General features: G+C 41.9%; 1 protein-coding gene across 1 annotated transcript in view; it reads right to left on the bottom strand.

Annotated features, from left to right (window-relative positions):
* Nucleotides 1–14,988, bottom strand: part of LOC141098245 (sorbin and SH3 domain-containing protein 1-like) — a 529,519-nt gene that overhangs the window by 105,468 nt on the left and 409,063 nt on the right. Inside the window, exons 14-15 of the mRNA XM_073585871.1 lie at nt 14,338–14,476; nt 9,927–9,956 (exon numbers count right to left, since the gene is read on the bottom strand). Coding sequence (XP_073441972.1) covers nt 9,927–9,956; nt 14,338–14,476 — 169 coding nt within the window. The remainder of the gene's footprint in view (nt 1–9,926; nt 9,957–14,337; nt 14,477–14,988) is intronic.

Raw genomic sequence — 14,988 nt, 5'->3', positions numbered from 1 at the left:
CAGCCCTGCCTTAAAAGGACCAGCTAACATCGCTTCAGTGATTGCTCCATTAACACAGGTGTGGGTGTTGATAAGGACAGGGCTGGAGAGCAATCTGTCATGATTAAGTAAGAATGACACCACTGGACACTTTAAAAGGAGGCTGGTGCTTGGCATCATTGTTTCTCTTCTGTTAACCATGGCTATCTCTAAAGAAACATGTGCAGTCATCATTGCACTGCACAAAAATGGCCTAACAGGGAAGAGTATCGCAGCTAGAAAGATTGCACCTCAGTCAACAATCTATCACATCATCAAGAACTTCAAGGAGAGAGGTTCCCTTGTTGCCAAAAAGGCTCCAGGGCACCCAAGAAAGACCAGCAAGCGCCAGGACCGTCTCTTAAAAGTGTTTCAGCTGCAGGATCGGGCTACCAACAGTGCAGAGCTTGCTCAGGAATGGCAGCAGGCAGGTGTGAGTGCATCTGCACGCACTGTGAGGCAGAGACTCTTGGAACAAGGCCTGGTCTCAAGGAAGGCAGCAAAGAAGCCACTTCTCTCCAGGAAAAACATCATGGACAGACTGATATTCTGCAAGAGGTACAGGGAGTGGACTGCTGAGGACTGGGGTAAAGTCATTTTCTCTGATGAATCCCCTTTTCGATTGTTTGGGACATCTGGAAAACAGCTTATTCGGAGAAGACCAGGTGAGCTCTACCACCAGTCTTGTCTCATGCCAACTGTCAAGCATCCTGAAACCATTCATGTGTGGGGTTGCTTCTCAGCCAAGGGAATGGGCTCTCTCTCTCAGTCTTGCCTAAAAACACAGCCATGAATAAAGAATGGTACCAGAATGTCCTCCAAGAGCAACTTCTCCCAACCGTCCAAGAGCAGTTTGGCGATCAACAATGCCATTTTCAACATGATGGAGCACCTTGCCATAAAGCAAAGGTGATAACTAAATGGCTCAGGGAACAAAACAGAGATTTTGGGACCATGGCCTGGAAACTCCCCAGATCTTAATCCCATTGAGAACTTGTGGTCAATCATCAAGAGACGGGTGGACAAGGGTGGACAAACAAAAACCTTCAAATTCAGACAAAATAAAAGCATTGATTTTGCAAGAATGGACTGCTATCAGTCAGGATTTTATCCAGAAGTTGATTGAGAGCATGCCAGGGAGAATTGCTGAGGTCCTGAAGAAGAAGGGTCAACACTGCAAATATTGACTTGCTGCATTAACTCATTCTAACTGTCAATATAACCTTTTGCTACTCATAATATGATTGCAATTATATTTCTGTATGTGATAAAAACATCTGACAAACACACATAAAGACCAGAGGCCAGCAGATCATGTGAAAATATAATATTTGTGTCATTCTCAAAACTTTTGGCCATGACTGTATATTCTCCATATTCAGGAGTGTATATATTAACACTACCTTTCATCTGAACAATCAGGACTGGCAATGTGGTTGGTGCGCTTTGGCAGATTTGACACTGTACAAAGAGCAGAGACTGGGTAAGAAATCGTAGTATGAATATTCCAACCATTAAAGGGCTTATTCAGGACTAGATTACGTTTTTTGGCTCAAAGTAAAAACAAAATAACAGGAAGGTAGTTGCTAACTATGTGCCTGTTCTATCCAGCGCCGACTCAGAGCGATCACAGACCACTCCTGCCGGGGATTCAGTTGCTCCATGTCAACAAAGCAGCTGTTCTTCTTCAACGGGCTGCTCAATCGACAGACGTGACAGCGGACATCATGCTGATTGACAGCTGGATTCCCACAGTTAAGCAGCGGGGAGCCGGCGGTCAATCATATTTTCATCAGCAGTTCCACCCCATCAACAGAGCAGAGTGGAAGAGAAGCCACCGTTCTGCTGAAGTGAAGTCAGTGAAAGCTGCAGAATCGTCAGCACGAGCCGTCAGTGACCTCTCTGTGCCGGCAGAGATCTGCGGTGGGCCGAACAGGTAGCAACTACCTGCCTGTTCGTTCTTAGAACCATACTAAAAAAAAAAAAAAAAAAAAAATTGTTTAGTCCTGGATAAAACCTTTAAAGAGTTATTACCACTATAAACATTCTAGTTGGGGAGTCCTCATTCTACAGAGAGGTTCTACGGAAAGGTGTGGGACCCGCACCCAATAGAGATGTACGGCATATCTCATAGGTCTGGTGAAAATGTCATAAAGATCTATAACCTTTAGTTGTTTAAATACACTTAAAGGGAACCTGTCAGTAACCATTACCTTACAAATATATTTCTGTGACTGAGTAATACTTTAAAAGATAAGCCAGTTAATCAATTTATAACCCCAAAATGTTGTTCCAGCAGCACAATCATGTTTTGAAGCCGTATTTGGAAGTGCATTGGGTCATGACGATGCACTTACAGCTCCTTAGCCTCACACTGTATTCCCAATCTAGCAGCGCCCTCCCCTGGCTGACTGATAGGACAGGGCCAGTATACCAGAGCAAGTACCTTACCAATCAGCCAGCGGAGGGTGCTGCTAGTCTGAAAATACAGTGGAGGCTGGGGAGCTGTAAGTGCATCATCACTCATCAATGTGCTTCCAAACAACTTCAAAACACAATTTTTCTTGCTGCTAGAGTAGCACTTTGGGGTTATGAAGGGATCGCATGGCTTATCTTTTAAAGGGCTACACAGTCATAAAAATGGTTTGAGGGCTAAAGGGTTAGATTGTTGAGAGGCTCCCTTCAAATACAATCAAACTCTCTTACCTTTTTCATGGGCTAGGTAATGATGAGCGGAGGATCGCTTCACACCACCCTGGTCCATGTCAGCACTTTGTGGCCGTGAAAAGGACATTCGAGTATTTCCTTACCATTCGTTATCTCAGACTTGTCATATGATTAGCCAAGCTGGCGAGACGTCACCGGTGTGCCGCACAGATGATGGACATGCCAGACCAGCGAATCATACACTATTATTAGCAAGCTTAATACTTTACATTACAGCGTATTGCCGCCTAGTAAAGCGGAATGATCAGCTGGGCCCTGCCACATGCTAAAGTCTCTGCCCCGATGTAATGTAGTGTATTATTATGGGTGGATTTTTAAATAGACTTTTTTATGTATATCAGCTCCATGAACGACGGTAATTCAGCTCTAATAAATAACTTTAAATCTGTGACCTCATCTTGCACCATGCAGAGATATATATTTAGCAGCCAATATATACCGTATATGATGCCCACCAGAGTCTTAGTCTGATCAGCTGGATACAGAGAAGCATTTCACTAAGCAGCATTTTATTACATTTACTAATCAAGAAAGGAAGAGGCAGGTGAATACCACAATCAGGCAGGATGTCAGCGGAGCTGCTGGTAGAGAGCTGCAGCCCTCTTTATGATGAAAGGTAATCTTGTTCTAGTGACAGCGGTAATTAGATCTCAGATTTATTCCAGACATCTACACATTTAGTAGGAATCATCTCCGCACACATCGGAAATTCCAGGCTGAAGAGTCATCTCTGTTAACGTAGAGATTCTCTAACCAGAAAGTGACCTTACCTTTAATTTATGTGTTTTTACCTCTGAGCAGAGATTATGTAACACGTCTTTTTCATTATGGTCAGCTATTTTCAACATCGACCAGGAGAGGGCAGCTTATAAGTGTCCTTACATTGTGAAGTGGCAAAATAACTTGCTAAATGCAAAACTTCTATTATTAGGGGGTCACACCCCAAATTCAAAAAAGGCCCTCTATACATAAGCCATCCTCTTCAGTCAGAAGGTTAATATTATATTTAGCCAGTCTTTAATTCTATCCAATCCTGCTAATGCAGGGGACATTCAAAATACTGCCCTTAAAGGGAATCTGTCACCCGATTTTTCGAGTATCAGCTGCCGGCACCGCCATCAGGGGCTTATCTACAGCATTCTGTAATGGCATTCTGTAATGCTGTAGATAAGCCCCCGATGTAACCTGAAAGAGAAGAAAAATGAGTTATATTATACTCACCCAGGGGCGGTCCGGTTTGGGTCCGGAGGGTGTCGCGGTCCAGTCCGGCACCTCCCATCTTCTAACGGTGATGTCCTCTTTGCTGACTGTCATGGCTCCTGCGCAGGCGCACTGCTCTGCCCTATTGAGGGCAGAGCAGAGTACGCAGGCGCCGGGAGAGGTCCGGCGCCTGCGCACTGCAGTATTCTGCTCTGCGCAGGAGCCACGACAGGCAGCAAAGAGGACATCACCGTTAGAAGATGGGAGGCGCCGGACCGGACCGCGACACCCATTGGACCAAAACCGGACCCGGAACACCCCTGGGTGAGTATAATATAACTCTTTTTTTTTTTTTTATATCTTTCAGGTTACATCAGGGGCTTACCTACAGAATTACAGAATGCTGTATATAAGCCCCTGATGGCGGTGCAGGCAGCTGATACTCGAAAAATCAGGTGACAGATTCCCTTTAACAGCTCCATTAGGGGTTGTCACTTTCTGAATGGCATTGTTGCCTTGGGCCACGTTCACATGTTCAGTATTTTACATCAACATTTGTAAGCCATAACCAGGAGTGGGTGACAAATACAAAGTGGTGACATGTTTCCATTATACTTTTCCTCTGTTTGTTCCTCTTCTGGTTTTGACTTACAAATACTGATCTAAAATACTGACCGTGTGAATGTGGCCTAGCTTGGCAGAGAATGGTGGCAAATCATGTGGGAGCTTTAAGGCTATGTGCACACAGTTTTTCAGGGTATTTTGGAGCAGAATCTCTCCAATTCCTCCTTCAAACCTCCAAAGGTATCAACCACTGAGGATTATCAATTCCAAATATTTTTCCTCCAAATCTCAAAACTCTTCAAATATCTTTTATTCCCCAAAAAATTTATACTGGATTCTGAAAACTGGCCAAAAATATAATATAAGAATTTTAAGGGAACTAGTCACTAAGGAAATCCTGTACAAACTACCAGAGGATGGAATTGAGCAAATTTACTGTATATTATACTTTTATGGTCTGTGCACACGTTGCGGATTCTGCTGCGGATCCGCTGCAGATTCTCCTGCGGTGTACAGTACCATTATAATCGATGAAAAATTAAAAACGCTGTGCACATGCTGCGGATTTTTCTGCGTGGATCAGCTGCGGATTTAAATCCGCAGCATGTCAATTCATTTGTGCGATCCGCAGCGTTTTGACACCTGCACCATTATAGGAAGCCGCAGGTGTCAAAACGCAGGGGAAATCCACAGGGTAATCCGCAACGTGTGCACATACCCTTATGCAAGAATGTTCAGGACAATTTATAATATATTCCCTGCCCATTCCAGGCTCTGAAGTCGGTGGGTGGTCTGGCTGTGACTACAGACATAGCTGTCAATCACTAAGTTCACTGCACTCCTGAGCCGATATTTAACTCCTTCCAACCAGATAAAAAATAATTAAAAGATTAAATTTATTTAAATGTTTTTATATGTAACTTTTTTTTTTTCTCTTCTTTAGGACGAGTTGTATTTTTGAACAACATTATTCAATGTACTGGGAAATGGAAAATAATTCCAAGTGCAGTGAAATTATGCAAAAAAAAAAAAAAAATCCTGAAATTATTTTTGGGCTTTGCTCTCACTTTTTTCATTGTACAAATGTCCTAGTGAAACTAAAATGATGGTTACACTTTAACCCCCTATAACCTCTGGGTGATTTTCAGTTTTTCATTTTTTTCTCCCATTCTTCCAAGAGGCACAACTTTTTTATTTTTCCAGCCTTATAGCTATATGAGAGCTTGTTTTTTGAGGGACAAGTACTTTTGAATGATACCATTTATTACTCTGCATAGTGTACTGGAAAATGGAGAAAAGATTTCCTTCTGCTGTAAAATTGTAAAAAAAAGTGCAATGTTTTTTTGTTTTGTTTTTCATTTACCATCTTCATTATATGGTAAAACTGACCTGGCAATATGACTCGCCAGGTCAGTACGATTATACAGATACAAAGATGTATAATTTGTTTGTTTTTTTATTTAAGTGTTGAAAAAAAATACAACTTTAGGGTAGATACGATGTTTTGATCGTCCGTTATTGCATTTTATTACAGTGTTCTGGAGTTTTCATTTTTTCTCATTATGCCTCTACTGATTGGATTAATTTTATTTATTCTAAAATTTGATAGATCATACAATTCTGAACGCATCAACACTAAATGTGTAGGTTTTTAAAAACTTGTGTTTTATTTTTAATTGGACAAAAAATGGGCGATTTGAACTACCGTATTTTCCGGCGTATAAGACGACCCCCCAACTTTTCTAGTTAAAATAGAAAATCTTCTTAAAAGTCCGGGGTCTTCTTATATGCCGTGTGTCATCTTATATGCCGGGTGCGGAGCAATTTGCATATGGCGGGGGGAGTGGTCCCGATGACGAAGGGAGGGTGTAATGGAGTTATCATCCCCTTTTACCTCATTGGTGGCAGCGGTGCTATCTGCGGGTCTCTGTGCTGGGGGTCGGCGGCTCCTCCTTCAGCAGTGTGGCGGCACTGTGCTGGGGGTCAGGGCGGCTTCTCTTTGTGCAGCGTGGGGGCTCTGTGTTGGGGGGCGGCCGCTCTTTGTCCAGCGTCGGGACGAGATCGGAATCTGAGCATATGTGGGCTCCGGCGGCCATTTTCACGGAGGCCACCGCATCGCAGCAATGGAGCTGCCTGGGCCTCCGGGCTTTGGGGAAATGCCGGAGGAGCTCCGACGCTGGATAAAGAGCCACCGCAGCCGCCCCCCAGCACAGCTCCCCTACTGACCCCCAGCACTTAGCCGCCACACTGCTGAAGGAGGAGCCGCCACACCGCTGCCCCCAATGAGGTAAAAGGGGAATGATAACACCACTTACACCCTCCCTTCTTCAGCAGGACCACTCCCCCGCCATATGCACTCGGCATATAAGGCGACACCCGGCGTATAAGACGACCCCCGACTTTTAAGAAGATTTTCAGGGGTTAAAAGGTCGTCTTATACGCCGGAAAATACGGTAGGTGTTTTTTTTTTTAATTTTTTTTAAATGTTTTAACTTTTTTATATTTACTGTATTTAATAGTCCCCTTAGGAGACTTGAAGCTGTGATTGTCTGATGGCTTGTGCTACACATATCAGTGGTTGAGCACTGCTATGTACAGTCATGGCCAAAAGTATTGACACCCCTGCAATTCTGTCAGATAATATTCAGTTTCTTCCTGAAAATGATTGCAAACACAAATTCTTTGGTATTATTATCTTCAATTAATTTGTCTTAAATGAAAAAACACAACAGAGAATGAAGCAAAAAGCAAAACATTGATCATTTCACACAGAACTCCAAAAATGGGCCGGACAAAAGTATTGGCACCCTCAGCCTAATACTTGGTTGCACAACCTTTAGCCAAAATAACTGCGACCAACCGCTTCCGGTAACCATCAATGAGTTTCTTACAATGCTCTGCTGGAATTTTAGACCATTCTTCTTTGGCAAACTACTCCAGGTCCCTGATATTTGAAGGGTGCCTTCTCCAAACTGCCATTTTTAGATCTCTCCACAGGTGTTCTATGGGATTCAGGTCTGGACTCATTGCTGGCCACCTTAGAAGTCTCCAGTGCTTTCTCTCAAACCATTTTCTAGTGCTTTTTGAAGTGTGTTTTGGGTTATTGTCCTGCTGGAAGACCCATGACCTCTGAGGTAGACCCAGCTTTCTCACACTGGGCCCTAAATTATGCTGCAAAATTTGTTGGTAGTCTTCTGACTTCATAATGCCATGCACACGGTCAAGCAGTCCAGTGCCAGAGGCAGCAAAGCAACCCCAAAACATCAGGGAACCTCCGCCATGTTTGACTGTAGGGACCGTGTACTTTTCTTTGAATGCCTCTTTTTTCTCCTGTAAACTCTATGTTGATGCTTTTGCCCTAAAGGTACTGTCACACTTAGCGATGTACCAGCGATCCCGACCAGCGATATGACGCGGTCAGGATCGCCGGTACATCGCTAAGTGGTCGCTAGTGAGCAGCCACATAGGCAGATCTCACTAGCGACATCGCTGGGGACGGGGATCGCTACTTACCTGTCACACTAGGCGATCCTGCGTCCTCCCGCCCGGCTCCACACGTCGCTCGTCCTCACAGCAGGAAGCGCCGCAGGAAGCTGACGACGAGAAACAGTCCAGGACGTTCTCGCGCGATCAGCGATAACCAGCGGGGGAGCCGGTCGGAGGTAAGTATCAGACACAGAGATATCGCTAGCAATATCGCTATAACGTCACTAGTTATAGCGATATTGCTAGCGATATCTCTTAGTGTGACATGCCCTTAAAAGCTCTACTTTTGTCTCATCTGACCAGAGAACATTCTTCCAAAATGTTTTAGGCTTTTTCAGGTAAGTTTTGGCAAACTCCAGCCTGGCTTTTTTATGTCTCGGGGTAAGAAGTGAAGTCTTCCTGGGTCTCCTACCATACAGTCCCTTTTCATTCAGATGCCGACGGATAGTACGGGTTGACACTGTTGTACTCTCGGACTGCAGGGCAGCTTGAACTTGTTTGAAATCTCTTATCAATTTTTCTTTTCCGTCCACATCTAGGGAGGTTAGCCACAGTGCCATGGGCTTTAAACTTCTTGATGACACTGCGCACGGTAGACACAGGAGCATTCTGGTCTTTGGAGATGGACTTGTAGCCTTGAGATTGCTCATGCTTCCTCACAATTTGGTTTCTCAAGTCCTCAGACAGTTCTTTGGTCTTCTTTCTTTTCTCCATGCTCAATGTGGTACGCACAAGGACACAGGACAGAGGTTGAGTCAACTTTAATCCATGTCAACTGGCTGCAAGTGTGATTTAGTTATTGCCAACACCTGTTAGGTGCCACAGGTAAGTTACAGGTGCTGTTAATTACACAAATTAGAGAAGCATCACATGATTTTTCGAACAGTGCCAATACTTTTATCCACCCTCTTTGTTATGTTTGGTGTGGAATTATATCCAATTTGGCTTTAGGACAATTCTTTTTGTGTTTTTTCATTTAAGACAAATTAAATGAAGATAATAATACCAAAGAATTTGTGTTTGCAATCATTTTCAGGAAGAAACTGAGTATTATCTGACAGAATTGCAGGAGTGTCAATACATTTGGCCATGACTGTATAGCAAAAATCACGGTGACTGTGAATAGCAGTAAAGTGACCTATTCACAGTCATCAGAGCCAGATTCGGGGACATGGACTACGGCAGACTTTCGAAGGAACATTTTAGGTAATAAATTGGTGAACGAGGAAGTGTTTCTTATTTTTATTTCTGTCTTTTTATGCTTTTAAGGTATCCTTTTCTGGACTACTTCGGATTCGGAACATTACAGAGGATATGCATGGAATTTTTTGTTATCTTTTTAATAAATTGGTAAACCAGGGAAAGTGTGGGGAAGTCTTTATTCAAATAAAGTGGGTTTTTTTCTGTGAGTGATTTTCTTTTTGATTACTGGGTTAGTAATGGGGGGGTGTTATAGACACCTCTCCATTGATAACCCCAGGGGTTGATGTCATCTGTGATTTTTGTCAAATCACAGCTGTCATCAACTTTAACTACCATTACCTTGATTTCCAACGCGCTAGTGCAATCGGGAAAAGCAGGCCAATGAGCCAGTATTGGCACATCTCATGTAATGCGCCAGTTCTGAGACAGCTGTGAGCCGATATTTTTAGGCTTGAAAGGGCTCAAGAACCATGGACCTTCCCAGCCTGATAAAATCAGCTCACAGTTGTCTGATTTACCTTTGCTGGTTATCAAAAGTAGGGGGGGCATCTATGTTGCAAGTAAATCTAGTTTTCCAACTTTACCGTCCTTTGTTTTTTACAGAAGACAACTATTGCTTCAATGGGGAAGCCACATAGCCAGAAAGGGTCAGATATGAAAGAAATCTAATAATTTTACCAAACAGATGCAAAAGCAAATAACAAGCGTGAATGGCATCAGTGTCATACCTGGCAGACTACTAAGCCGTTTTTGCTGCTCTGTGATAAAAAAAAGCAGAGAAATAAGTGTAAGACAGGTAGATTATCATGCATGCCACATACGAGCTATACGCAATAGACTGTGAATGACTGATCATAATGGAAAGTGACAAACAGAGGAAAAGGGTGAGCATACACATCATGAGAACGTGTCTAGAAATCAGGTGGACTATATACTGTATGATACAAAGGTCCATTTACATGCAGCAATTTTTCTAAGCAAGCAATTGGTGACAGCGGATATCTGAAATTACAATGATGACAAGAATTTACTACCATCCTATAGAAGGAATCATTTACATGTTACCATAGAATAATACCTTAATATAAATGTATAAATGATACAATTCACAAACGAGGATCCTTTGGTTATTTCGTGGGAGGAAACATGTCACTTTTGAGGGGCAGGGTTGGTCCTTGCTGCATTTCTCCTCACAATGTGCACTGACAGTGCGCTCTCTTGTCGGTCCATGACACTTCTTATAAGTACCGGCAAGGGAGCGCACAGTTACTGTGCATTGAAAGTAATATCACACAGTGACAAGGGAGAGCCTACCGAGCATATGTTGGAATTGACAGCCGACGCATGCTCAGTAGAGCAGCAACTAGCCCAGTCCCTGAAACAGATGTCACTGACGAAACTTCATTTAAGGCTGGGGACAGAGGCTGCAGCAGCAACCACAGTCTTTCCCCCCTGATGACGCCTCCTTCAAGTATCCCAGCATGCACTAGGGATTCTCAAACGAAATGTCATCAAAGTAGATGTAGGTATGAAAAAAAGTAGTTAGAGAGGCAATGATAGGGACTTTTTAATTAAAGTATATTAGAGAAAAGCTATTGGATTATTTAATTAAATAGACAGATATTTAGGTATAAAACTCAATGTTAGTTTCTGACTACTACTTCAACTGGTTGGGATGACAATATAGCTTTTGAGTCATCCCACATTTTGCACAATCAGTTAACCTTATTGGTTATTCTCTTCCCTACTGACAGACATGGCTAAATTTCTGACTTTTAACAAAGCACCTATACAGGGACCGATTGCTGAACCATATATAAACACATGACTGTACAGAATCACAATCTGGATGCAAATATGTCTGTCAACTTCAATTAAAATTGTTGTTTAGCTTGAAAGCAAACATTTTGGATATTTTCAAAATGAAAGCACATATAGTATAATAATATATTTAAATTAAGTAAGGAGTCCCAATTTTAACATAATGTTAGTCCCACCTCTGGTATTATTTGACCCTTGAAACAACTTTCTTTGTCGGCATGTGCCTGGAACGGTGTATAAAGGGGGGCTCGTTGTGTAATTTCTATAGCCAAGCTGAATCAGTATTGACAGAGAAGAGGACTGGCTTAGCTATTGAAATTAACCAGGCAGCCCTCCCCAATTTAACATAGTTCTGGTGATGCTCTGATGACCTTTCTTATAACCCAAACCCTAGCTGGAAACGGAGCTGCTGAAAACCAGTGCTGGTGCTGATATCTCTAGATTGGGATACCTTTTTAAGAACATTAATACATTAAAAAAAAATTTTTATTCTAACAAACCCAAAAGTTTTTTTTTCTCTGCAGGACAACACCTTTACAGGAAACTTGTCACATGGATTTTATACCATAAACGAATAGCATGTACTGTATGTACAGGCTCTGTCATGCTGGTTAATTCCATACTTTCGTTGTAGAAATCCATTTAGCAGTTTGAGAAATCTAGCATTTAAATTGTATGCAAATAAGCAGCAAGGCCGTCAGCGTCAGCTCTTCTGCCCTCCCCTCTCTATTCCCCACCCCTTTTATGCTTCCTGTATCTGACAGGTCATGGAAAGCAGATCACTGAAAAAGAGTGACCTGTCAGTCAGACACAGGAGGCAAGCAGTGAGCAGGGAATACTGGGGGCAGAAGAGCTGCAAGTGCAATGTCTGATCATGAAGCACTTGCAGCTCATTTGCATACGATTAAAACACTGGATTTCTCAGAAACTGCAAAACTGATTTCTACAAGTAAGCCAAGGATTTAATCAGCATGAAAGTGCCTGTATATACATGCAATTAGCTTGAGGTATAAAATCCTAATGGTGGGCTCTCTTTAAAGCCTAAAGAGAATAATAAGACATAAAAACAAACTGAAAGTCACTTCAGCCATACAACATTTATGTCTATTGATCACTCAATGATCTTTCAGTACAGCAAACATAAGGACAACAACTAGTATAAACCCAATCTAATCAATGATAAGATAAATTCCCAGCAGTAGAAGTAAAATCAAGTACGCTTTACTCTGTGCTGGCAAAGGGAAGACTCAACTTGGTTCTACAAGACATAGAAAGTATGTTATAGTTAATACGCTGATGAAACAACTCGGTATAAAGATACTGTGACATTCCGCAGGCAGATGTGTGGAAAATAGGCAGTGGAAGGTCAACTAGCAATCTTATGTCTATGGCAGAGTACCGTAATTGCTGCTTACTTCTAATCCTAAGAATCACAGCAAAAACTGCTTTGTAGGCAGAAATATTTACCATATATTTGACATTTACATATAATTGTCAGCCTTTATTGCAACATCTTCTTCACAATGAACTGCTAAATTGAGGGAATGCTACAAAGTTTACAAACATGAAGTTGGTGGAACATAATTGAAGTGTAAAGCACAGCTAGCTACAGAATTCTGGTGTAAATCAGTTTGAAACGTTGAAAGCAGTTTGAGAAACTTGTACTTGTGCAAATTTGCAACTTTTGGCATTTTTACAACAGCTTCAGCCATCTCTAACAACTTTTTGACAAAGTTATCATAATTTATGCCTAACTGGAGTATATTTGTATCTCTGCACACAGTAGCTGAGAGATACACAAAATTCATTATTCTCAAAGTTCTTAAATTGCTTTCGTTATACAGCATGAAAATAAGGAAGTTTGAAATGAACTTGTTTTTACTACTTGTGGTATTCTCCTGCAACTACAGCTTTTATTTTTTTCATAGTGTACAGCTCATTTTCATGGAGCTTGGCCTCCAGACCCTGGCTGAGGGAGATTGGCCTGGAAGAGAGTGCGAAGAGCGCACAGTAGTTACATTCCATCTAAGGGGTTAACTATTAAAACAGTTGTCCACTACTACTAGGACAAACCCTTCTCGATCTCAATGCTTGCTGCCAATAAAGCAAAAATACCGATACTCACCTTCCGCGCCAGTCCCATTCCCTACGTGCTCGGGGCTCTTCTGCGGTTGTTAAAACAGGAAAATAAGGAGAAAGCATTGCTCTGAACTGCTCAAGAAACAACTTGCAGATAGAAGGGAACGTGGATATTGACTGTGCTGCTGTAGAAATCACAATCCCAGTATATGTATAAAAAATTTTTTATTTTATTCACTATTCTCTCAATGCGTTTCGAAGTTCACATAACTTCTTCCTCAGGAGATGCATAAGTCAATAGTGAATAGTGTAATAAAATACCAATTTTTTTTATCCATATACTGGGATTGTGATTTCTACAGCAGCGCGGTCAATATCCACGTTTCCTTCTATCTGCTATTGTGAATTGGTCAAATGGTTTGACCTCTCGATCTGCGGCAGCTGCTGGCTTTGATGAGTCCTATGGGCTTTTATAATATGGAAGACTAGGTAAGTGCAAACTGATATTTATTTTGAAACTATCATCGGATTAGACCCTATTTGCGCTTTTCTCTCCTAGAGTGGTTTCAAGAAACAACTTGAGAAAACCCCTTTAAGGGGCGCACACCTCTTAATGAATTTAGGGCACCTCACGTCAGCCTCCATGAAGACTGACCACACAAAATACCAGATGACTTGGGGCATCTCAGGTCAGCACTGCCTCCATGAAGACTGACATTTAAAATATCAGACATATTGGGGTCCAAATCTGTGGGTTCATTGGTTACTGAACTTAAACTCACTGTCCATCTATGTCACAATCACAGGGGTTCAATGAGCTGAGATTTAGGTAGGGCTGATGGGTTTCTAGTATTAAAGAGCAGCTTGAGGTGCTCATGTGGAAAGTGTACACAGGAGCTAAGGCAGCTCTTTAGTTGAGCGTGGACCAACTACCTATATATGTAACAGCCACCACAACACTATTTGTGCGGCTCAGCTCATCTGAATATGCAGCACACTAAGCCAATAGAGTAGGCACACAATGCTACTGCCATAGCATGCCACGGCGTCAAATTAGCTGGCAGCTGCTACATCTGAATACGGAAGGGGATGCAGTAGAGTTAGTATTTTTACAGAAATTTTTACAAAATTGGTAAAGAAAACCCTTATAGAAAAAATACTTGAATATTGTAAGATGAATAAAATCATTATATACAGATCCCATCTTATGGCTACGTTCATGCTCATCAGTAGCCTTACCTCTATTATGCTGCAAAAGCACTATGGTGGGATTTACAGTGGTAGTAGATGGGTACACAGAAGGTCTGCTTATAGGTGCAAAAGAAGAAGGTTTATCATTGCTCAAGCTGGAAACACGAATGTCTTCTGTAACAGGCTCCTACAAACAAAGCATAAGTCATTTAATTAGAGTCATAAAATCACCTCTCAAAGAAGTTCTACGGACATCCAATTGCATTTGGACATAGCACACTCGGTTAGATTATCTACCTAGTTTGTGGAAAGAGTGACAGGATCCTTTTTAACAGTAACTAGCCAGACATGCAAACACATGCAGTATCTAATGAAACTAGATCGTTTCACTTGGCTTCATTGGGACAAGTAGAAAAATAAGCTTTGCATCGTCACGGCGGATAGAGACAACTAGACGCCTGTAGAGTCACTTCAACTATGCAAAACAGGTGTAGAGTGGAAGACATTCAGGACAGCATGACACTCATTGCACAATTTGTTTATACTCAGTTCCATATAACGGTTCAGTCTCGTGTACCATTATATGATTTTCATTATGATTCATAGTAAGACAACTACTATTTCCAAAAAACAACAGACATCATTGAAGCCACTGTTAAAACGGACAAAAACACAGTTAGGAGTCCATGCATCACAAAA

Source organism: Dendrobates tinctorius, unplaced genomic scaffold (assembly GCF_039654945.1).
Source record: "Dendrobates tinctorius isolate UK_male_01 unplaced genomic scaffold, ASM3965494v1 ptg000089l, whole genome shotgun sequence".
NCBI classification, from domain to species: Eukaryota; Metazoa; Chordata; class Amphibia; order Anura; family Dendrobatidae; genus Dendrobates; species Dendrobates tinctorius.
This window is presented reverse-complemented; position numbering and strand designations above follow the sequence as displayed.